This window comes from Phyllostomus hastatus, unplaced genomic scaffold, assembly GCF_019186645.2.
Source record: "Phyllostomus hastatus isolate PE091 unplaced genomic scaffold, TTU_PhHast_1.1 phas_contig_150, whole genome shotgun sequence".
Taxonomy (NCBI): domain Eukaryota; kingdom Metazoa; phylum Chordata; class Mammalia; order Chiroptera; family Phyllostomidae; genus Phyllostomus; species Phyllostomus hastatus.
The window spans coordinates 40204816-40221971 of record NW_025333611.1 but is presented as its reverse complement, the minus strand read 5'-3'; the positions used below and the strand labels follow the sequence as shown (position 1 = coordinate 40221971).

At 58.2% G+C, this 17156-nt stretch overlaps 2 protein-coding genes across 4 annotated transcripts; one reads left to right on the top strand and one right to left on the bottom strand.

The window, feature by feature from the left end:
- The first annotated feature begins 43 nt into the window (after positions 1-43).
- LOC123808310 (syntaxin-binding protein 2) lies at positions 44-14281 on the top strand. Of its 3 annotated transcripts, XM_045822898.1 has the most exons (22): positions 44-177; positions 791-877; positions 1007-1036; positions 6274-6307; positions 7986-8035; positions 8287-8368; positions 8694-8770; positions 8928-9006; positions 9093-9196; positions 9468-9616; positions 9812-9896; positions 9996-10126; positions 10216-10323; positions 10637-10694; positions 10815-10880; positions 10968-11048; positions 11237-11375; positions 11751-11860; positions 12628-12723; positions 13488-13573; positions 13687-13844; positions 14130-14281. In XM_045822898.1, exons 1-22 carry the CDS (start codon positions 151-153, stop codon positions 14213-14215), a joined length of 1923 nt encoding a protein of 640 aa, XP_045678854.1. In that variant the 5' UTR covers positions 44-150; the 3' UTR covers positions 14216-14281. The 3 variants fall into 3 exon arrangements, with proteins under 3 accessions (XP_045678854.1, XP_045678860.1, XP_045678847.1); XM_045822891.1 differs by lacking the exons at positions 44-177; positions 791-877; positions 1007-1036; positions 6274-6307 and adding an exon at positions 6631-6733; XM_045822904.1 differs by lacking the exons at positions 6274-6307; positions 7986-8035; positions 8287-8368; ... (14 more) ...; positions 13687-13844; positions 14130-14281 and adding an exon at positions 1344-1485.
- PCP2 (Purkinje cell protein 2) lies at positions 1481-4159 on the bottom strand. Its single transcript, XM_045822912.1, has 4 exons — positions 3377-4159; positions 2722-2836; positions 2298-2422; positions 1481-1671 (listed from the first exon to the last, which is right to left on the bottom strand). The coding sequence occupies exons 1-4, from the start codon at positions 3422-3424 to the stop codon at positions 1552-1554; spliced, it is 408 nt and encodes a 135-aa protein (XP_045678868.1). The 5' UTR covers positions 3425-4159; the 3' UTR covers positions 1481-1551.
- Positions 14282-17156: the final 2875 nt, after the last annotated feature.

The window sequence follows — 17156 nt, the reverse complement described above, 5'->3', positions numbered from 1 at the left end:
AGCAGAGAGTAGGAGCCCGAAGATGATGTCATCCAGGGCTTCTCGGCCAATGAACTTCAGTGGTCGAGTCCCTGGATTCCCAATGAGCTGCTGTCATTTTGGAGGGTTGGCTTTTGGACAGGAGCGGCTGTGTAGCCCGGGAGAAGCGAGATGGGGGTGAAGTTGGAGGTGTTTCGGGTCAGTGGGCACCCGAGCTGGTGGGCAGAGGCTTGTCCCTGGATCTGAGGAGGAGGCTCTGAATAGGGAGAAAGATCCTGAGATTTGAGAAGGCCCTTTAGGGTTGGACGCCCCGAGGAAGGGGTGCCGGGGGAGGGGGGCCTTGGTAGGGCTGGTGTGAGGAAGGGCCTCTGAGATAGGTGGTTTGAAGGGGGGCTCTAAGAAGGAAGTCTCCAGACTCTGGGGGGGGGGGTGTTGTTGGGTTTAGAATGGGTATGTGTGTGTCACAGTAGGACTCCTAGCCTAGGAGAGTAGACTCTGAAGAATGAGGGGTTTGGAGTGCCCCCTGGATCTGACTTTGGGGCCAGGGCAGTGAGATCTCAGAGATGCCTGTGATTGTGTGGGAGCTCTTGTCCTGGGGCCAGGGTGCGTGCGCATGCGTTGTGTCGTTTGAGAGAGAGTCCCCCAGACGCGGAGGGAGCTCCAGAAATAAGGTCTCTTGGATGATGAGGGCCGGACTCCCTTAATCCTGGGCTTCTTGTGGGGGTCCTGTGGAGGCGCTCCTGGGCTGTGCAAGAGCACCCTCTGCTCCAGGCTCTAAGCAGCCTCCACTTGTCCCCTTCCCGCCTCCTAGATGATGCTCTACCTCACCTTCCCTGTGGCTATGTTCTGGATTGCCAATCAGGCTGAGTGGTTTGAGGACGCCGTCATACAGCGCAAGGTGGGCACCGGGAGAGTTTTCATGGGTTCACTGCAGAGGGTGGGGGAGAGCACAGGGCACTGATGCCTGCCTTCCATGAGCTGACCTGCTTAGGTGACTCCTGGCTTGTCTGTGACTTTATCCGTACAGAGGGAGCTGTGGCCACCTGAGGAGGACCAGGTGAGTAACCTACTCTTTCTCCCACCAGAGGGACAGCGGGGCCCAGGTCCCTGTGACCGTGACAGGTTTGAATGGAAATACTGCCCTCTGTCATGAGCAGGGATCTGAGGGCAAAGGTATATGTGGTTTCCTCCTTGTCCTCTCCCCAAATGATCAAGCCGATCCCACTTGGACCCTGCTTGTAACTGGCACAGGGCTCACAGTGTAGACACTAAATTCTGAAGTTGTGGCCTGGGGAAATAGGAGGTAGGGTGGTGGGAGAGGGGTCTAGGCTCTGAGGTATGCCCCGCTCCTTCCCCACCACCAGCGCCAACGGCTAGAGGAGTTCAAAGAGAGGCTACGGAAGCAGCGGGAGGAGAAGCTCCTGCGAGCTGCTCAGCAGAGCTCGAAATCCTCAAGTGCCTGAGTGCCACTCATGAAACAACATACACTCGGTTCTTTGTTTCCCATGGAAGTGTTTTATTGTCTGCTTTGGGGCGGGGGGGCACAAGTAGGGCACAAGAGGGCCCCAGCCTTCAGGGGGCTTGTGTCTGGGGCTGGGGGCTGCTGTTCCGACGGAAGCTGAGAGCAGATGGGTCCTGAGGGGTGAGGAGGGGTTGGGGGCTGAGGGTCCCAGCTCGTTTCTGCACTCCGTCCTGTGGATGAAGAGGGGTCAGCCAGAGGGAGGAACCAAAGGCAGTGCTGGCCCGAGGTGACATAAACGTTGGAAGGAGGGTGCAGGTGGGAACCGTTGTCCCACCTCCCACCATCTGCCCCCACCCCTCCCAAGCTTCTAGGTACCTGAGTTCTCAACACTTATGGTGATATTTGAATGTGAGATGGGGGTCTTGGGGGTCCCACTGGGGTCTTGATTAGAACCCAAGCTGTGTTTGACCACATGTGACACAGACATATGTGAGTGTATGAGCTCGTGTGCCCACCCCCCCAAGGTTTGTCTTCCCAAGAGGGTATTCCTTCTCTCAACTCTTCCTTAAATCCTCAGTTCTGGGGGCAGGAGCCAGGACTTCCCGCCACAGCTCTGACATTAATGTGCCCTCTGCATGACCTTGGGGCCCTCTTGGCTTTGTCTGGGCCTTCATTCTCCTGTCTGAGTTGGGTGTTGGATTGGATAGGGCCTTGTGACTGGGAGGGACACAGGGCAAGCACTCCTACCAGGCACTCATCCCCAGGAGGCACATGAGGGACAGAGAAGGGGGTGGGATGCAGGGCCAGGGGGCTCATCATGGCTGGTCTCCCTCAGCTCCAGCAGAGCATCACCTACCTTGGGGCCCACAGGCTGGAAGCCAGGCAGGTTGCTGACTGTCACACGCTGGTCATCCATGCGATGACCCTGGGTGTTGGCCAGCATGTCCATAAGACTGTCCATCTCCGGCACAGGACCACTCTCTGCATGGTGCAGAAGCAGGTGGGGATGGACATACACGCAGGTTCCAGGGAACACAGCCCAGCTAGAGCCCCCAGCCCACCCCTTCCCCACTCACGTTCTCCAGGAAGCTCACTCATCTCTCCCCTGTGTCCCTTGCCCCTAGACCCACTAGCATCTGTGTCACCAGTTGTCTCTCACTTTCAGACAGACTCTTGCCTACAGGCCCCTCCAGATGGTCACTTGTCCCGTACCCCTAAGCCCTGCCCCATTTATGCACCCAGACAACACACCGGCCCTACACACTCCACCATACACTCACCATTCTTGGAGGCGGTGTCAGGCCCTGCCTGCAGTGGGCAACGCTGCTCCTCCATTCGGTCGCCCTGCACGTGGCTCAGCAGGTTGAAGAAGCCTTCTTGGTCTGGGGAGCCTGCCTGGGAGACAGACATACCTGGTCCAGCTGGCCCCTCAGTTGGGGGACCCCTCACTAACTCCCACCCTGACTCTGGAGTCTTTCCTCCCCTCCTCCTTGGCTCTCACCATGGTCCCTGCTGATGTACTGCTCTGCAGAGCTGCTGCAAATGAGACACGAGTCTCCTTACCAACCGGAGCCCCCAGGACCCGGCCAGTAGTGCCGCTGCACGTGGTTCTGCCTCAAGGGAGAGGCTGCTGGCAGCCTGTCGTCCTAGATTGGGGCCTGACTACAGGGCACCAGCCAGGGAGAAATCCCAGGGGCTGTCCCCAGATCCCAGCATCCCCCCAGCTCACCAAGACCATCACTGAGAGCACCGACCTCTGCCCTGGGGCTGGGCTGGGCACTCAGACCCTCATGCCCACCAGCACTTTCTGGGGCAGCAAACTGGGTCAGTGGTCCCAGGAGACCCAATTGCTAATGAGGTGCCCTACAAACTAGCTAGTCTTGTCATTCATTGCTCTTGAGGAGTTGGGGGCATATGGGGGTGGGATCTGCTTACCTTGATGCAGGGAGCTGAGCCCCTGTCTACCCCCTCTTCCTGGTCCATCTTTGTTCCTGCTTCCTGAGCCCGATCCACTTCTCTGCTAGCCTCTGGCCCAGGCCTGTGCCAGGCAAGGCTTTTTAAAAGACAGACGTGGGGACAGTGGATACACAGCCCCAAATCCCCTCTTCATACCGCATCTGCTCCCACCTAAGCTTAAGCCCCATAAAGATGATCCAGATAATCGTATTTGCTGCGAAATGCTGGGGCTGCTGTGGGGGCAGGAAGCAGGGCGGCCTGGGCTGGGACCTTGCTGACCCAGCAGGACTCACTGTGCCCCAAGGACTCTCAGGTGGGGCATAGTGACCAGCCAGAGCTGTGTCCCCACAGTGGGATGGGGGCTGTCTGGGCCCTACTGGGAAAGGACAGGCCAACCTGGCAGCTCGGAGGGGCCTGCCGCCCAGACGCAGGAAGCAGTGCAGGTGTCTCACCTGCCCGACTGGAGGGCAGTTGGACCTGAAGACCCCAGAGGACCCACCAGCAGCCTGGCTCCATCTCTGTCTCTTGGCGAGGTCTACCCCTCTTCACTGTCCCTGGGTCTGGTTGCTTCCCATAGGCCCCAAAGCAAGGTCCAGGATCTCTTGCCTCCCCGACACCGATGCCAAGTTCAGCTGTCTCTGAGTTGTACCCCAGCCCTGCCTGGGGGCTGGAGGCTACATTCCGGGGAAGGGGGGCAGTAGGAAAGCCTGCTGCTCTCCCGCACCCCAGCAGCTATGGCTTCCCTCTGAGTTCTGGGAGTGGATGTCGCTGGAGGGTCCCACCCACACCCCATCCCCGCCCCTCCCCGAGATGCCTTTTTGGAAACTAATTAAAGTTTCTTCCTGGAATAAACAGGCCACACTGTTACCACCCCTGACAGAATGCGAAGCTCGGTCCCCCTTCCCAGGCATCACTTTCCTGTCCATGGCTCCAAGTCCTTGATGCCAACAGGATGTCCTGCTCTACCACAGCTGTATTAGTTTCCTGGGGCTGCCTTAATGTGTCACAAATGGGGCATCTGAGGACAGGCATTTATTGTCACAGTTTTGGAGGACAGACGTCTGAAAGCGTGCCAGCAGGGCTGTGCTCCTGAGACATGCCGGGGAGGGTGCTCCCTTGCCCCTCGTGGCTCCTGAGGGTTTGCTGGCAGACCTTGGTGTGCCTTGGCTTGTAGCTACAGCACTTCAGTCTCAGCCTCTGTCACCACATGGCATTCCTCATGTGTCCTTCACATGGCTCCACATGGCTGTCATAAGACATGGACACCAATCATATTGCATTAGGGACCCACCCTACTGTGGTATGGCCTCCCCTAACCTCACCTGCAAAGACGTTGACCCAATTTCCAAATAAGGTCACATTCTGAGGTCCTGGGGGTCAGGGTTCCCACCTACTTTATTTTGGCAGGGGGTGGACAGGAGCCCATTCAGCCCATAGCAGCTGAAAAGCCTGCTCACTGAGTATGTGTGGGGTTTTAGGAGACAAGCTGTGGGGCTAGAGGTGACCCCAGCTTCCTTGTGGTCTCCCAGCTCCGCACTTGGCGCCTGAAGTTTAACCTCCCCCACCCTGGGAGCTGCAGTGATCCCCTCCTTTCCCTGCTGAGAACTCTCCCTTGGTCTTCATTGTCCTTTGGAGAAAATTCAAACAACTTGGGGATAATGGGAATGGTATGGAATGGACTGATGATGGTGACACAACTCTAAGTATGCTAAAAGCTATTGAATTGTACACTCTCGGTGGGTGAATTGTACTAATATGTGAATTATGTATCAATAAAGCTGTTAAAGAAAAGAAAGGAAAGGAGAGACAGGGAGGGAAGGAAGGACAGAGGAAGAAAAGAAAAACAAGAAAGGAAGGAGAAAGACAAAAGAGTGAAGAAGGGAAGGAAGGGAAAGGAAAGGAAAAGAAAGAGAAAGAAAGGTGAGAAAAAAAACCCAAACCCTGGTCCGGGGTGGCCAGCCCTCCCACTCTACCTGGGACTGGTCCCATGGTAGCAAGGCCCTGTGCCCCAGGAACCTCTCAGTCCTAGGTAGGTCGGGCTGGGTTGGTCCTGCTTTGTCCTTGACACAGGGAGCTGCAGTTCTTCCGGTCTCACCTTCTGTCCACTCTCCCCCCCACCCCCTGCTCTCCTGGATCACTGCATGGCTGCTGCTTGGTGTCACTCACCATTATGTCTCAGGGCCACCCCCTCAGATAGGGGTACCACCCCCAATAAAGCACTCCGACATGGCACTTACTACCATAGCACTATTTCCTGTGGGACAGAAATGATTATTTTCTGTTCCCTCCTAAACTTAACTGTAAGTTGCATGTGGCAGAACTTCTGTTGTCTGTCCCATCTTGTCCCACGTAAAGGGCAAAGGTCCTGGTGCGTGGTCTACTCTTTAATAGTCACTGAATGAAGGAACCACTTCAGGACTCTGCCTTCACAAATGTGCATCACACTTTGAATCTGAGACCTCATTCTCGTGGGTGCTGCTGGACTGCGCCCTGTCTGAGATGGGATGTCAGCCTTTTGCTGGCACACAGCAGGAGCAGGCCCTAAGGTTTCAAGTTGAGTGTGAATTGAGGTGCGTGTGAGTGTCCCAGTGGTCGAGCATGCCATTCAATCCACGTGTGTTCAGACTACAAATGTGATTGTCGCCTGTGCGTGTTTGCATGCAACCAGTGAGCATAAGGCTGTGAGGAGCATTTCTCCTGGAACAAACTCTTGATTCGAATCTGAGTAAGCCTACTCACCAGGCAGCCGTGAGCCGGGTGTCACTGCTACACTGTACTCCCTCTCAGGGTCTCTGGGAGGACGGAGTACACAGCAGGTGCTGGCTTCTCTCTAACCCTCCCTCCAGGCCAACTCCTGAGTTTACCAAATGTTGCAGAACTTGCTGCTGCTGCTAAAATCGGGCACAGAAGGTAAGTGCGTCATGGATTTGTAACTCTGCTGCCCCGTGTGGGCACACAGCACCCCTCAGCCTCGGAGAAGCTCGTGGATGTGCCCAGGGAAGATGAAGGGGTTATTGCTGCCCCGCGGTCCCACTTTCTCGCTGCACGAAAGCAGGGGACCCGCGTCTGAGCTCGCGTTTGTGTGCCGTCGAGGTGGGCCCCTCCCGAAACTTGGTGCCGGCCTTTTCCGGCAAATCCACTCCTCCACTCTTCAAGGGTCCCACGTTCCGAGAACCTGGTGGGGCCAGGTGTGCAGGGGCAGGGCCAGGTCCTGCAGGGCGGGGTCCACGTGGGTGACGCTGAGGGCCACGCCCCCACCTTGCACAGACCCGGAAGCAGCGGCTATGCCGTTGGGGAAGATGGCGCCCTCGGGCCTGAAGGCGGTGGTGGGGGAAAGTGAGTGACACCCCGGGCCGGGCCTCTTGCGTCTCCTGGGGGTGGGGGCCCAGGGCGCACGGAGTCTGGGACCCTGGCGGCGGGGAGCTGGGGCCGGGCTGGGCGTCTAGCACCTGGCCCTCGAGGGAGCGGGCAGGAAGGTGGTTCCAGCTCGCCGTCCCGGCTCTCCCCAGCCGGAGCTGAACGAAGTTGGGCAGTTGGACTCCGCGACCCAAAGGGTGGCGTAGGCAGGTGTCGGGGCTCGGATGCCTGAGCCCCCTGAGGCCGACGAGGGGAAGGCACAGCTGGACGTCCAGATTCCCGGATCTCTGAGCCTCGCGAAGTCCGCGGGGCTGGATTCTTGGTGCCCAACACGGCGGACTGGGGCTGGGCTGGGTGCTCTGATCAGCGCACCCCAGATGGTGTGAACCTTCAGGGGGTGTGTCCAGACCCCCTGTTCAGGCCCAGGGTGGGGGACGCCCCCCTTTCTGAAGCCCTTGGAACGTGAGGACCCAGGCGTCCAGGTCGTGTGGGCCGGGCTCTTGGGGGAGGGGTGGAGATCGCCTCCTTCCGAACCCCTGGGTGGTTCCGGCCTCAGCTGCTCCTTCCGCCCTGGCTGTCCTGATAACCATGTTGACACTCTGGCAGGGCGGGGCCATCCCTTCCCTTCTGTCCCCTCAGCTAGGCAGGGAAGAGTGTGACTCACACCCCCTGCACCCTAACGAGAAAAGGAGCCTATCACAGAGTCGTTAACCTGCAGTCGGGAAAGCCACTGATTCCATTTTACAGAGGAGGAAACTGAGGCTGAAGGTTGGGTGACGGAAAACAACCTCAGCCAGGCACATTTCAAAGCGGGGATCCAGGGGGTCCTGCACTCCAGTCCAGTGGAAACTGATGGAGGGGGAGTGAGCGCTTTGGCCAAAACCTCCACCCCAGGAGAACTCGAGGCGGTCTGTGGGGAAGCCAAGGGTCCAGCTCTGGAGGCAGGAAAACCTGACTTTCTAATTATTGTTTATTTAAAGTATATTTATTTAGCAGCTACTCTTGTATCAGGCTCCGGGCCACTTGGGCCCTCAGGCCACTCAGTCTAGTTACCTGCCCTGTTTGAACCTCAGTTTCCCTGTCTATAAGTTGGGGACGACACCAACAGCTACTTCACAGAATGGGGGGTGGTAAACAGTAGTTAAGATGGAAGTCCAACCTGGGATTCCTAAGGTTTTGGAGTGTGGTGGGGCCAGAGAACCCAGTGTCCTGAGCCCACCCTCCCCTGCAGAAATTCTGAGTGGAGTCATCCGAAGCGTCAAAAAGGACGGGGAGTGGAAGGTAGGGGCGAGGCAGAGTGCTCTGTCCAGATGGGGGGTGGTTCCCTGAATGTGGGACCACATTCCAAACTCCCTGAGGAAGCTGGGTGGGTCTGGGATGGGATGGGGTGGGGTCCTGGGTCCCCTCATTCAGCCAGCTCTTGAAGCTGACAGCCCTGCCCACCACTCCAGCCCCACTTCTGGGTGGGGGAGCTTCAGCCTCTCCTGCTCACTTGTCTGTCTGTTGGTCCATCTGTCCATCCATCTGGACAGGTGCTCATCATGGACCACCCAAGCATGCGCATTTTGTCATCCTGCTGCAAGATGTCAGACATCCTGGAAGAGGGCATCACCAGTGAGTGGACACCCCCACCCCGTGCTCCCCAGATGTGGCCTGAGTGTGGAAATGCAGGATGGGTGGAGACCCCTCCCCCACAGGACTTGTAGTTGTGGCCCCTGAGGGGTCGGTCTCCCCAGCTGTTCAACCCTTGTGTGTGGGAGCCTGTGTAGAACTGAGGGTGAGCTCAGTGTGGGGCCCCCAGAATGCACAGCTTTCTGTGGGAGGCCCCTGGGGTGCGAACTGTGACCCCGAATGTGCAGAACACTGCTAACATCTGCCACTCACCATGTGCACCAGTCCCAGTGCCCCCTTTATGTGTCCCTTTCTCTGTCCCTCCTAGTTGTTGAAGACATCAACAAGCGGCGAGAACCCATCCCCAGCCTGGAGGCCATTTATTTGTTGAGCCCCACGGAGAAGGTGCTTATGTGAGCAAGTGTGTGTGAGCATGCATGGGTGCATGCCTCTGCATATCTGCACATGCATGGGGGCACTGGTGGCAGCTGGGGGCTCGGGCAGGGGGTGGATGGGTCAGGGGGTACAGGGCCAGGCCTGGAGTGTGGTCTGCATTCCCCAGTCAGTGCAGGCCCTGATCGCAGACTTCCGTGGGACCCCGACCTTCACCTACAAAGCAGCACACGTCTTCTTCACAGACAGTAAGTGAGGGTAACCTGAGGAGAGTGTAGGGTTTGGGTCTGTGGGGGGGTGGTTTCTGGCCTAATGCCCCCTCTTGCCCACCCAGCCTGCCCTGAGCCTCTGTTCGGTGAGCTGGGCCGCTCCCGTCTGGCAAAAGTGGTGAAGACGCTGAAAGAGATTCACCTTGCCTTTCTCCCCTATGAGGCCCAGGTACAACCCAGCCTCATTCTGGGCAGGGTGTGGGATCTGTGAGCAGATGACTCAACTTCCCTCAGAAACAGCCCCTGAGACAGGTAAAGGGGATAGCGAGTCAGAAAAGAAAGGAGCCAGTGTGGAACAAACGAGCTCCTACCACCAGACACTTGGAGCTGGGTCCCACTGGGCGAGGCAGGGGGCAGCGCAGGGCAGCCTCAGTTGTCTTGCCCAAGGAGGAGAGGCTGGGGTGTTTCTCCACCTCCCCCCAGGCCTTGTGTCCTTGCAGGTGTTCTCCTTGGATGCCCCCCACAGCACCTACAACCTCTACTGCCCTTTCCGGGCCAGTGAGCGGACGAGGCAGCTCGAGGCGCTGGCCCAGCAGATTGCCACACTTTGCGCCACACTGCAGGAGTACCCAGCCATCCGCTACCACAAGTGGGACCTGCCCCTGATGCTGCCCCCTGCCTTGACCCCAACCTGCATCCCACCTTTCACCTCTTCTTTAATCCCACCCCAGTCCTCACCCTGCTACCTGACCCTATCCCTCACCCTATCTTTGACCCCAGTCTGTGCTTGGCCCTCCACGACCCCATGCCCTAAGGCCCCACATTTGCCCATCCCACCCCCCAGGGGCCCAGAGGATACGGCCCAGCTGGCTCACGCAGTCCTGGCCAAGCTGAACGCCTTTAAGGCAGACACTCCCAGTCTGGGCGAGGTGAGGGGGCATGCGGGGGTGGGGGGGGGTGGGGCGAGGCCCTAGCCAAGAGGATCTGGGTTAACACCCTAATCTCTGCCCATCCCTCGCCACCCCCAGGGCCCTGAGAAAACCCGATCACAGCTGCTGATCATGGACCGGGCGGCTGATCTCGTGTCCCCACTGCTGCATGAGCTCACGTTCCAGGCCATGGCCTATGACCTGCTGGACATCGAGCAGGACACGTACAGGTAGGTGGACCCCTGAAACCCTTTCCCCCATCACAACCGACCTAGGTCCCTGTCCCCAGGTAGTGCTCTGTGTCTCCCTACCCCTGCAGGTACGAGACTGCAGGGCTGAGCGAGGCCTGTGAGAAGGCTGTGCTGCTGGATGAGGACGACGACCTGTGGGTGGAGCTGCGGCACATGCACATTGCGGACGTGTCCAAGTGCGTGCATGGGGGCGCTGGGCTGTGGGCCTTCTGCAGTGTCATCCCCAGCTAGATTCTCCCTACCCACATCCCCACCCCTCCCCCACTGGGGGCCTGGTCCCAGGCCTTCCACCTTCAATGAGCATGCTCTCTCTACAAGCCATGCCCCTCAGCCAACTCCCCAGTGCATCCCCAGCGTGGGCTTGCAGCTGGCGTCCCCTGGCTCCCGCTCCTCCCAGCCATGAGACCCCCATGCTGATCCCCATGCTGCCCTCAAACTACTGTCTTGGTATCAGCCCCCAACCTCACCCCTGCCCACCCTCATGGCCAGGAAGGTCACAGAGCTTCTGAAGACATTCTGTGAGAGCAAGAGACTGACCACTGAGAAGGTAGGGCCAGCCTGCATTGGGGTGGGCAGCTTGGGCAGAAAGCTGCCACCAGAGCGGGGGAGGGGCCTCAGTCTGGATCCCAACCCTGTGGTAGGAAGCTCCCCGCTGTCCTGTTCCTAGGCCAACATCAAAGACCTGTCCCACATCCTGAAAAAGATGCCACAATACCAGAAGGAGCTGAACAAGGTGAGCACGGACCAGGAGCCTGCTTCCTGCCACCCTGTCTCCCCCTGACTCAATCTCAGTCCTCCCTGACTGCCACCCACCCTGCAGTACTCCACACACCTGCACTTAGCCGACGACTGCATGAAGCGCTTCAAGGGCTCCGTGGAGAAGCTGTGCAGTGTGGAGCAGGTGGGTGCTGGCTCTGGGTGGGCAAGACAGGGTGTGGCCGAGTGAGGGGCAGTGCTCGGGAGGGAGTGGAACCTTCAGAGACTAGGATGAAGTGAGCCTCAAAGGCCTTACTGAGGACCCTGGGGATGTTCCAGCCACGCCCATCCCCACCAGTGGCTGCCAGGACAGCTGCCCTCCAATCCCCCTAGGATTTGGCCATGGGCTCTGACGCAGAGGGTGAGAAGATAAAGGACGCCATGAAGCTGATTGTGCCCGTGCTGCTGGACGCCGCAGTGCCCGCCTACGACAAGATCCGAGTCTTGTTGCTCTACATTCTTCTTCGGAACGGTGGGGGCAGGGGCAGCCTTGGGAGACCCTGATTCACCAGGGCCTTCAGGGGTCCTGGGATTCCCTCAACCCCACGGTTCCCCTGTTCTTGAGATTCCCTTTTGGATCCTGGGATGCCTCCTTCATCGACGTGAGAGTTCCATTAACAGGGAGAACTCCCCAAATCTATGACTTCTCCAAAAAACTTGGTCTTCTGACTAATTCCACAGGAGCCCAGTCTACCCCCTCTAGACTCCATACCCACCCAGAACTTTGACATCAGGACTCCCCCTCACACCACCCCTTAGAGGTCTCATGTGCCCCTCCGGTCCCCCTGCCCTCCCAGAGCCCACTCCCCAGGAGAATCCCACCCATGTGAGCCCTCCCCCGCACCAGGTGTGAGTGAGGAGAACCTGGCCAAGCTGATCCAGCACGCCAATGTGCAGGCCCACAGCAGCCTGATCCGGAATCTGGAGCAGCTGGGAGCCACTGTCATCAGCCCTGGGGTAGGTTGGGGCCAGAGCCTGAGGGCAGGGCATCGAGGCAGGACCTGGGCCCCAGGGTGGAGGGTACATCACAGAGCTGGGGTCCACAAGGCATGGTGTGCTTTTGGGGGACAGAGAGTGCTGTGCAATGATTGGCCTAGGGACCAGGGAGCACCAGGGCTGTCCCCAACTCTGGATCACATGAGAAGCAGGGATCCAAGGTGGTGTCAGAGTCTGGTGGCAGTGCAGTGTGGGTCTGGGGTCTGAGTCCCGGGGGTGGGGGTAAGGGGTGGGACGGTAGTGTTGCCAGTGTTGGGCGACCCTGGGCTGCTGGACGTCTCAGAGGGCTGCCGTGCCCCCGGCACACGCTCTGCTGGCCTTCCCTCCTTGCCCGGTAGCTCTGGCCCTGCCTGCACCACCTCCCTTGCATGGCCACCTCTGCCAGGCTCTGTCCCTGGGCTGAGCCTCTCATGCCTCCCATCTCTCTCATGGTCCCCTGTCTCCATCTCCCACCTCTCCCCCACCCCTTTCTCTGTGTCCACCAATCTCTGTCCCCATTTTTCTCTTTTTGTCCTCTTTCTCTGCCCTCTCTCTTTGTCTCACTGTTTCTTCCTCTCTCTATCCTTCATTCTCTCTTCTCTGTCTCTTTCTCTCTCTCTGTAATTCTTTGTCCCATTTCTCTATATTTTTCTGCAGCACACCCCCAAACAATAGGAGCCCCTAGCCCTGTCTGTTACCTGCCTCCTTCTCCCCAATACCCACACCGGCCTGCTGCATTCCGCCCATAGGGCCCTGGGACCTCCAGCCGGCTGGAGCGGAGGGAGCGCTTGGAGCCCACCTATCAGCTGTCCCGCTGGACCCCAGTCATCAAGGATGTAATGGAGGTACCACAGGCAGGAGTGGGCACCAGGAGGGTAGGCCTGGGGACCAACCTCTCGTGCCCGCCAAGTCCTGCCCTGATCCAGGTGTCAGCCCAACTCCCTTCATGCTTACAGGGCTAAGCTTCGGGGCTTAATGGGAAATCCCTCATTACAGGCGTTCCCCAGCATCCAGTCTGTTCTGCTGGGGGGCACCCCAAACCACCCAAGGAACTGAGGCAGCAGCGGGGTCCCTCATGGAGGGTCTCATTTTCTCCCCATCCACCTGTCCGCTCCCCTGTCCTTCTCCATCCCCCTGGTCTCTTCTTCCCCTGTCCCTGGGAAAGCCCCCTTCATCCCCCTTTGCCTTCCCAACACCAGCCCCTGCCCATCCTAGGCACCAAGAGCAGTAGAAACAAAGAGGACTGGGTGAGGGGTTGCCCAGCTTCCTGGCTTTCCACCTGCTGTCCCCATGGAGCTCTGGTACTTCTACCCACTTGGGGGCCCAGTGACTGTGGCTTCTCCATCCCATGGACCCCGGATGCTTGGATTCCCAGGTCCCTGAGTGGCTGGGGTCCTGGACTGTTGGATCCCAGGGGGCTGGGAGCCCATACTGCTGAGTCCTCAAGAGGCTGAGGGTCCTAACTCCTGAGTCTCCCAGGGGATGCAGGTGCAGATGGTGGCTCCCGTCTTCTCGGATCTTGGCTCCTGAGACACCCATTGAGGGGGTTCCAGAGCCCAGGCCCTGTCGCCTGGAGCTTCCCTCCTAAGCCTCCCTGTCTGGCCCCCAGGACGCCGTGGAGGACCGGCTGGACCGAAAGATGTGGCCCTTTGTGTCTGACCCCGCCCCCATGCAGAGCTCCCAGGCTGCGGTCAGGTGAAGGCCCAGGGACACCCCCTACTGGTGCCCAGGGCTGTTCGGTGAGGGGTGGGGGGGTCTCCTGTTCAGACTGACCTCTGCCCCCCGGCCCCCTGCTTCCACCTGCACAGTGCCCGCTTCGGCCACTGGCACAAGAACAAGGCCGGAGTGGAGGCGCGGGCGGGGCCGCGGCTCATCGTCTACGTCGTGGGTGGTGTGGCCATGTCCGAGATGAGGGCCGCCTACGAGGTGACCAGGGCCACAGACGGCAAGTGGGAGGTGCTCATTGGTGAGTACCAGGACTGGGGTCCCTGGGCAGGGGTGACCCCTCAGGGCCTGGACCCTTAGGTGCTTCCGAAGGATGAGCCCAACAGCCTGGGGCCTCTCAGGGCTGGCCATCCAAGATGAGGGGGGTAGCTGCACACCTGGGTTTCCTGGAGAAGGGGTCACCTGGGGCCTGGGTTCCTGTGTTTCTACAGAGTGCTTATAGTCAAGACCTGTCTCCCAGGACACTGGCTAGGGGTGTCAAGGGCTGAGCTGTGACCCACTCTCTGCCCCCTCCCCTCTTGCCCAGGCTCCTCACATATCCTCACTCCAACCCGTTTCCTCGACGACCTCAAGACGCTGGATCAGAAGTTAGAGGACATTTCTTTGCCTTGACCCTCCGTATTCACCCTGACCTGCACCCCTCCCTTTCCAGAAAAATAAATGCCTCTTTTCAGTCTAGAGCCAGGGCCCACCTTGATTCTTTCCCAGGAGCTGTCAGGGGCCAGCCTCTCTCAGCCCCATCCCCTGACCTGGGCCCCTGGCCCCATCTCGCCGTGATGTCCTGCTTGAGGACATCCGAAGTCCACGTGGAGATTAAGGGCTTGGGCTCTGGTTTGAATGTTGGCTCCAGGATTGACTAGCTGTTAGGTCTTGGCCAGCTTGCTGGGTTCCCCTTCCAAAACTGGGCCCAGCAAAGGCTGCTGCTTTGTAGAGGAAATGAGACAGTGGCAGAAAGCTGATGGGGACAGCTGCTGCCTGCATTGTCACCAGAGTTACCTTGGCAGCTCCGATGGGATTGTTAGTAGCATCATTGACAAATAGAATGGACCCTGTGTGCTCCCTCCCGAGCCGCAGGGAACAACCCCGCGGCCACACAGGCCGGGGGCATCACCAGCTCCTGGGGTCAGACCCTGTGTCTGTGTGAGGACCAGCACACGGCAGATCATGCCTGATTCCCACCCCAGCAGGTCAGAGCTCCCCCTGCTTACTCTCTCATCCCCAGGCTGTTCTGGGGCCCCTGCTGCGGGACTTCTCGGAGCCTCTGCCAGGGGCATCAGGTTTCCATGGCCACCATGACAAAGTGCCACATTCCAGGCAATGGAAGGCTGGAAGTCCAAGACCGAGGTGTCGGCAGGGTTGGCATCTGAGGCCTCTCTCCTTGGCTGGTAGACCGCTGTCTCCTCCCTGTGTGTTCATGGTCTCCTTTCTGTGCAAGTCTGCGTCTTAATCTCTTAAAAGGACACCAGCCACGTTGGATTAGGGCCCACCCTAATGGCCTCATGTTAATTTAAGTGTCTTTTCAAAGGCCTTTTCTTTAAACACAGTCATATTCTGAGGTACTGGAGGTTAGGGCTTCAATGTATAATATTTGGGGGAAGACAAAGCAGCTCACTCACCTGAAATGACCTTGAACCCAATAGCAGTGAGACGGACATGGCCATCTCTGGGGCACAGACACACAGCCAGGCAGAGCATTGAAGCACCCCTGCTTCAATGTGTGGGGGAGGCCAGAGGACACCCTAGTCAGCCTAGTCTGGGGGCAGTCAGGAAGCCTTCCTGGAGGAGGTGAAGTTGGAGCTGAGAATGAAGAAGAATTGGAGAAGAGGAGAGGGCCCAGTGAGGCAAACACAGGAGAGTGGAATGAAGCCAGAGGGAAGGTATTAAGGGAAGACAAGATCTGAGAGCCACTCAGGGGCCTGGCAGGTGGCCAGGAGAACGCCTGTGTGGGACAGTGCCCTCGGTGCGTGGGTGGGTGGGTTAGGTAGGTAGAGCACCCCCTCTGCAGTGGAGTGCTGCTGATTTTCATTGCACTCCATCACTTCTGGGAATGTATCCCATCCATACAAGGCTGGGACCAGGAGGGCATGGGCCGAGACAGGCCAGATGAGACCCGCCTTCCCCGCATGCTGAGGTCTTGGCTCTGATTTCCAGGTCAACTATTTTAAGAATTCAGGGAACTCTAAGGACACGCTTCCTAGAAGAACTGCACGCACAGTGTGTGGGAGCGGGGGTGGGGGGGCTCGGAGAGACACAAAACTGATGCAACAGTTCTAGGATTTACCTGACACTCCCACCAGGCCACAAAGGTGGGTGTAGGAAGTTGTTATATGGTGGGTCTGTGCAAAGCCCTGAAACTGCTTGCCTGTGTGTGTGGTTCCCTGTGAGGTTCTCTCAGGGAAGTGATTTAACGAGAGATTGTGGGGGAGATGGTTTTATTTTTTAAAGATTTTATTTTTAGAGAGGGGAAGGGAGGGAGAAAGCGGGGGGAGTGGGAATCAATGTGTGGCTGCCTCTTCCTCACCCCCAGTGGGCACCCGGCCTGCAACCCGGGCATGTGCCCTGCTTGAAAATTGAACCATTTTGGTTCTCAGGCCAGCTCTCAATCCATTGAGCTAAAGCAGCTAGGGCCATGGGGGAGAGGTTGTTAAAAAACCTGTAAACTCGCCCTTCTGGGGAGGGGCTGTTTTCCTCTAGGACCTGCCTGTGTAGGCAGATACCATGAACACCAGGGGGCCCTGTGGCTCAATTTCTTGGTTTCTTTGTCCTTTTGCATTTGTAACTGGAGCTCAGGGGACTGCAAATTAGAAAGGTCAGGGGAGAAGGCCAGGGTCCTGGCTGGGTAGCTCATTTGGTTATGGCGTCCTTCTGTGGGCCAAGATTGTGGGTTCCATCCCTCCTCTGGGTACACAACAAAGGGATGTTTCTCCCTTCCTCTCCAGAGTCAACTAAAAAAAAAAAGTTTAGGCCTTACTCTGGCTGGTGTGGCTCAGTGGATTGCAAGCAGGCCTGGAAACCAAAGGGTTGCCAGTTCCCTTCCCAGTCAGGCACATACCTCAGCTGTGGGCCAGGTCCCCAGTACGGGGTGTGCAAGAGGCAACCAGACATTGATGTTTCTCTCCCTCCCTTCCCCTGTCTCTAAAAATAAAATCTTTTTTTAAAAAGGTTAAGTCTTATTGAAGATATTCTGATGCTACGAATATTCATGGACCCCCATGGACCACAGCAGTCAGCAGTATCCGGCCCAACAGTGTCCCAGTATCATGCCAGTCCCTCCACATGCTTGGCCCAGAGTCCTCAAAGCCCTCCTATGAGAATGAAATCCAGCCTCCCTCTGTCTGGACCCTGGGAAGCCCATTCATTCCCCACAGCTGCTCTGGCAGCACTGGGCCCTTCCTGCCACGGGGCCCTGCCCCTGTCTTCCTTGCCTGCAGGGCTGCCCCCCGCATTTCTGCATCCTCCCTCCTTCCCATCCAACACCTACATCACCACCTCCTAGAGGCCTCTGCTTTATTTCCTCAGGGGCATTTATCTCGGCTTGGTGTGTTTTCTTGGG

What these genes read in the sequence shown, in the direction of transcription:
- LOC123808310 (XM_045822898.1), top strand. Translation starts at nt 151, where the DNA reads ATGGGGGTGAAGTTGGAGGTGTTTCGG. An exon ending in TGAAGTTGGAGGTGTTTCGG is followed by an intron (nt 178 to 790) that starts GTCAGTGGGCAC and finishes CCCGCCTCCTAG; the next exon opens with ATGATGCTCTACCTCACCTT. An exon ending in AGCTCCCAGGCTGCGGTCAG is followed by an intron (nt 13,574 to 13,686) that starts GTGAAGGCCCAG and finishes CCACCTGCACAG; the next exon opens with TGCCCGCTTCGGCCACTGGC.
- PCP2 (XM_045822912.1), bottom strand. Translation starts at nt 3,424, where the DNA reads ATGGACCAGGAAGAGGGGGTAGACAGGGGCTCAGCTCCCTGCATCAAG. An exon ending in GCTCAGCTCCCTGCATCAAG is followed by an intron (nt 2,837 to 3,376) that starts GTAAGCAGATCC and finishes TCTGTCTCCCAG; the next exon opens with GCAGGCTCCCCAGACCAAGA. An exon ending in TGACACCGCCTCCAAGAATG is followed by an intron (nt 2,423 to 2,721) that starts GTGAGTGTATGG and finishes TGCACCATGCAG; the next exon opens with AGAGTGGTCCTGTGCCGGAG.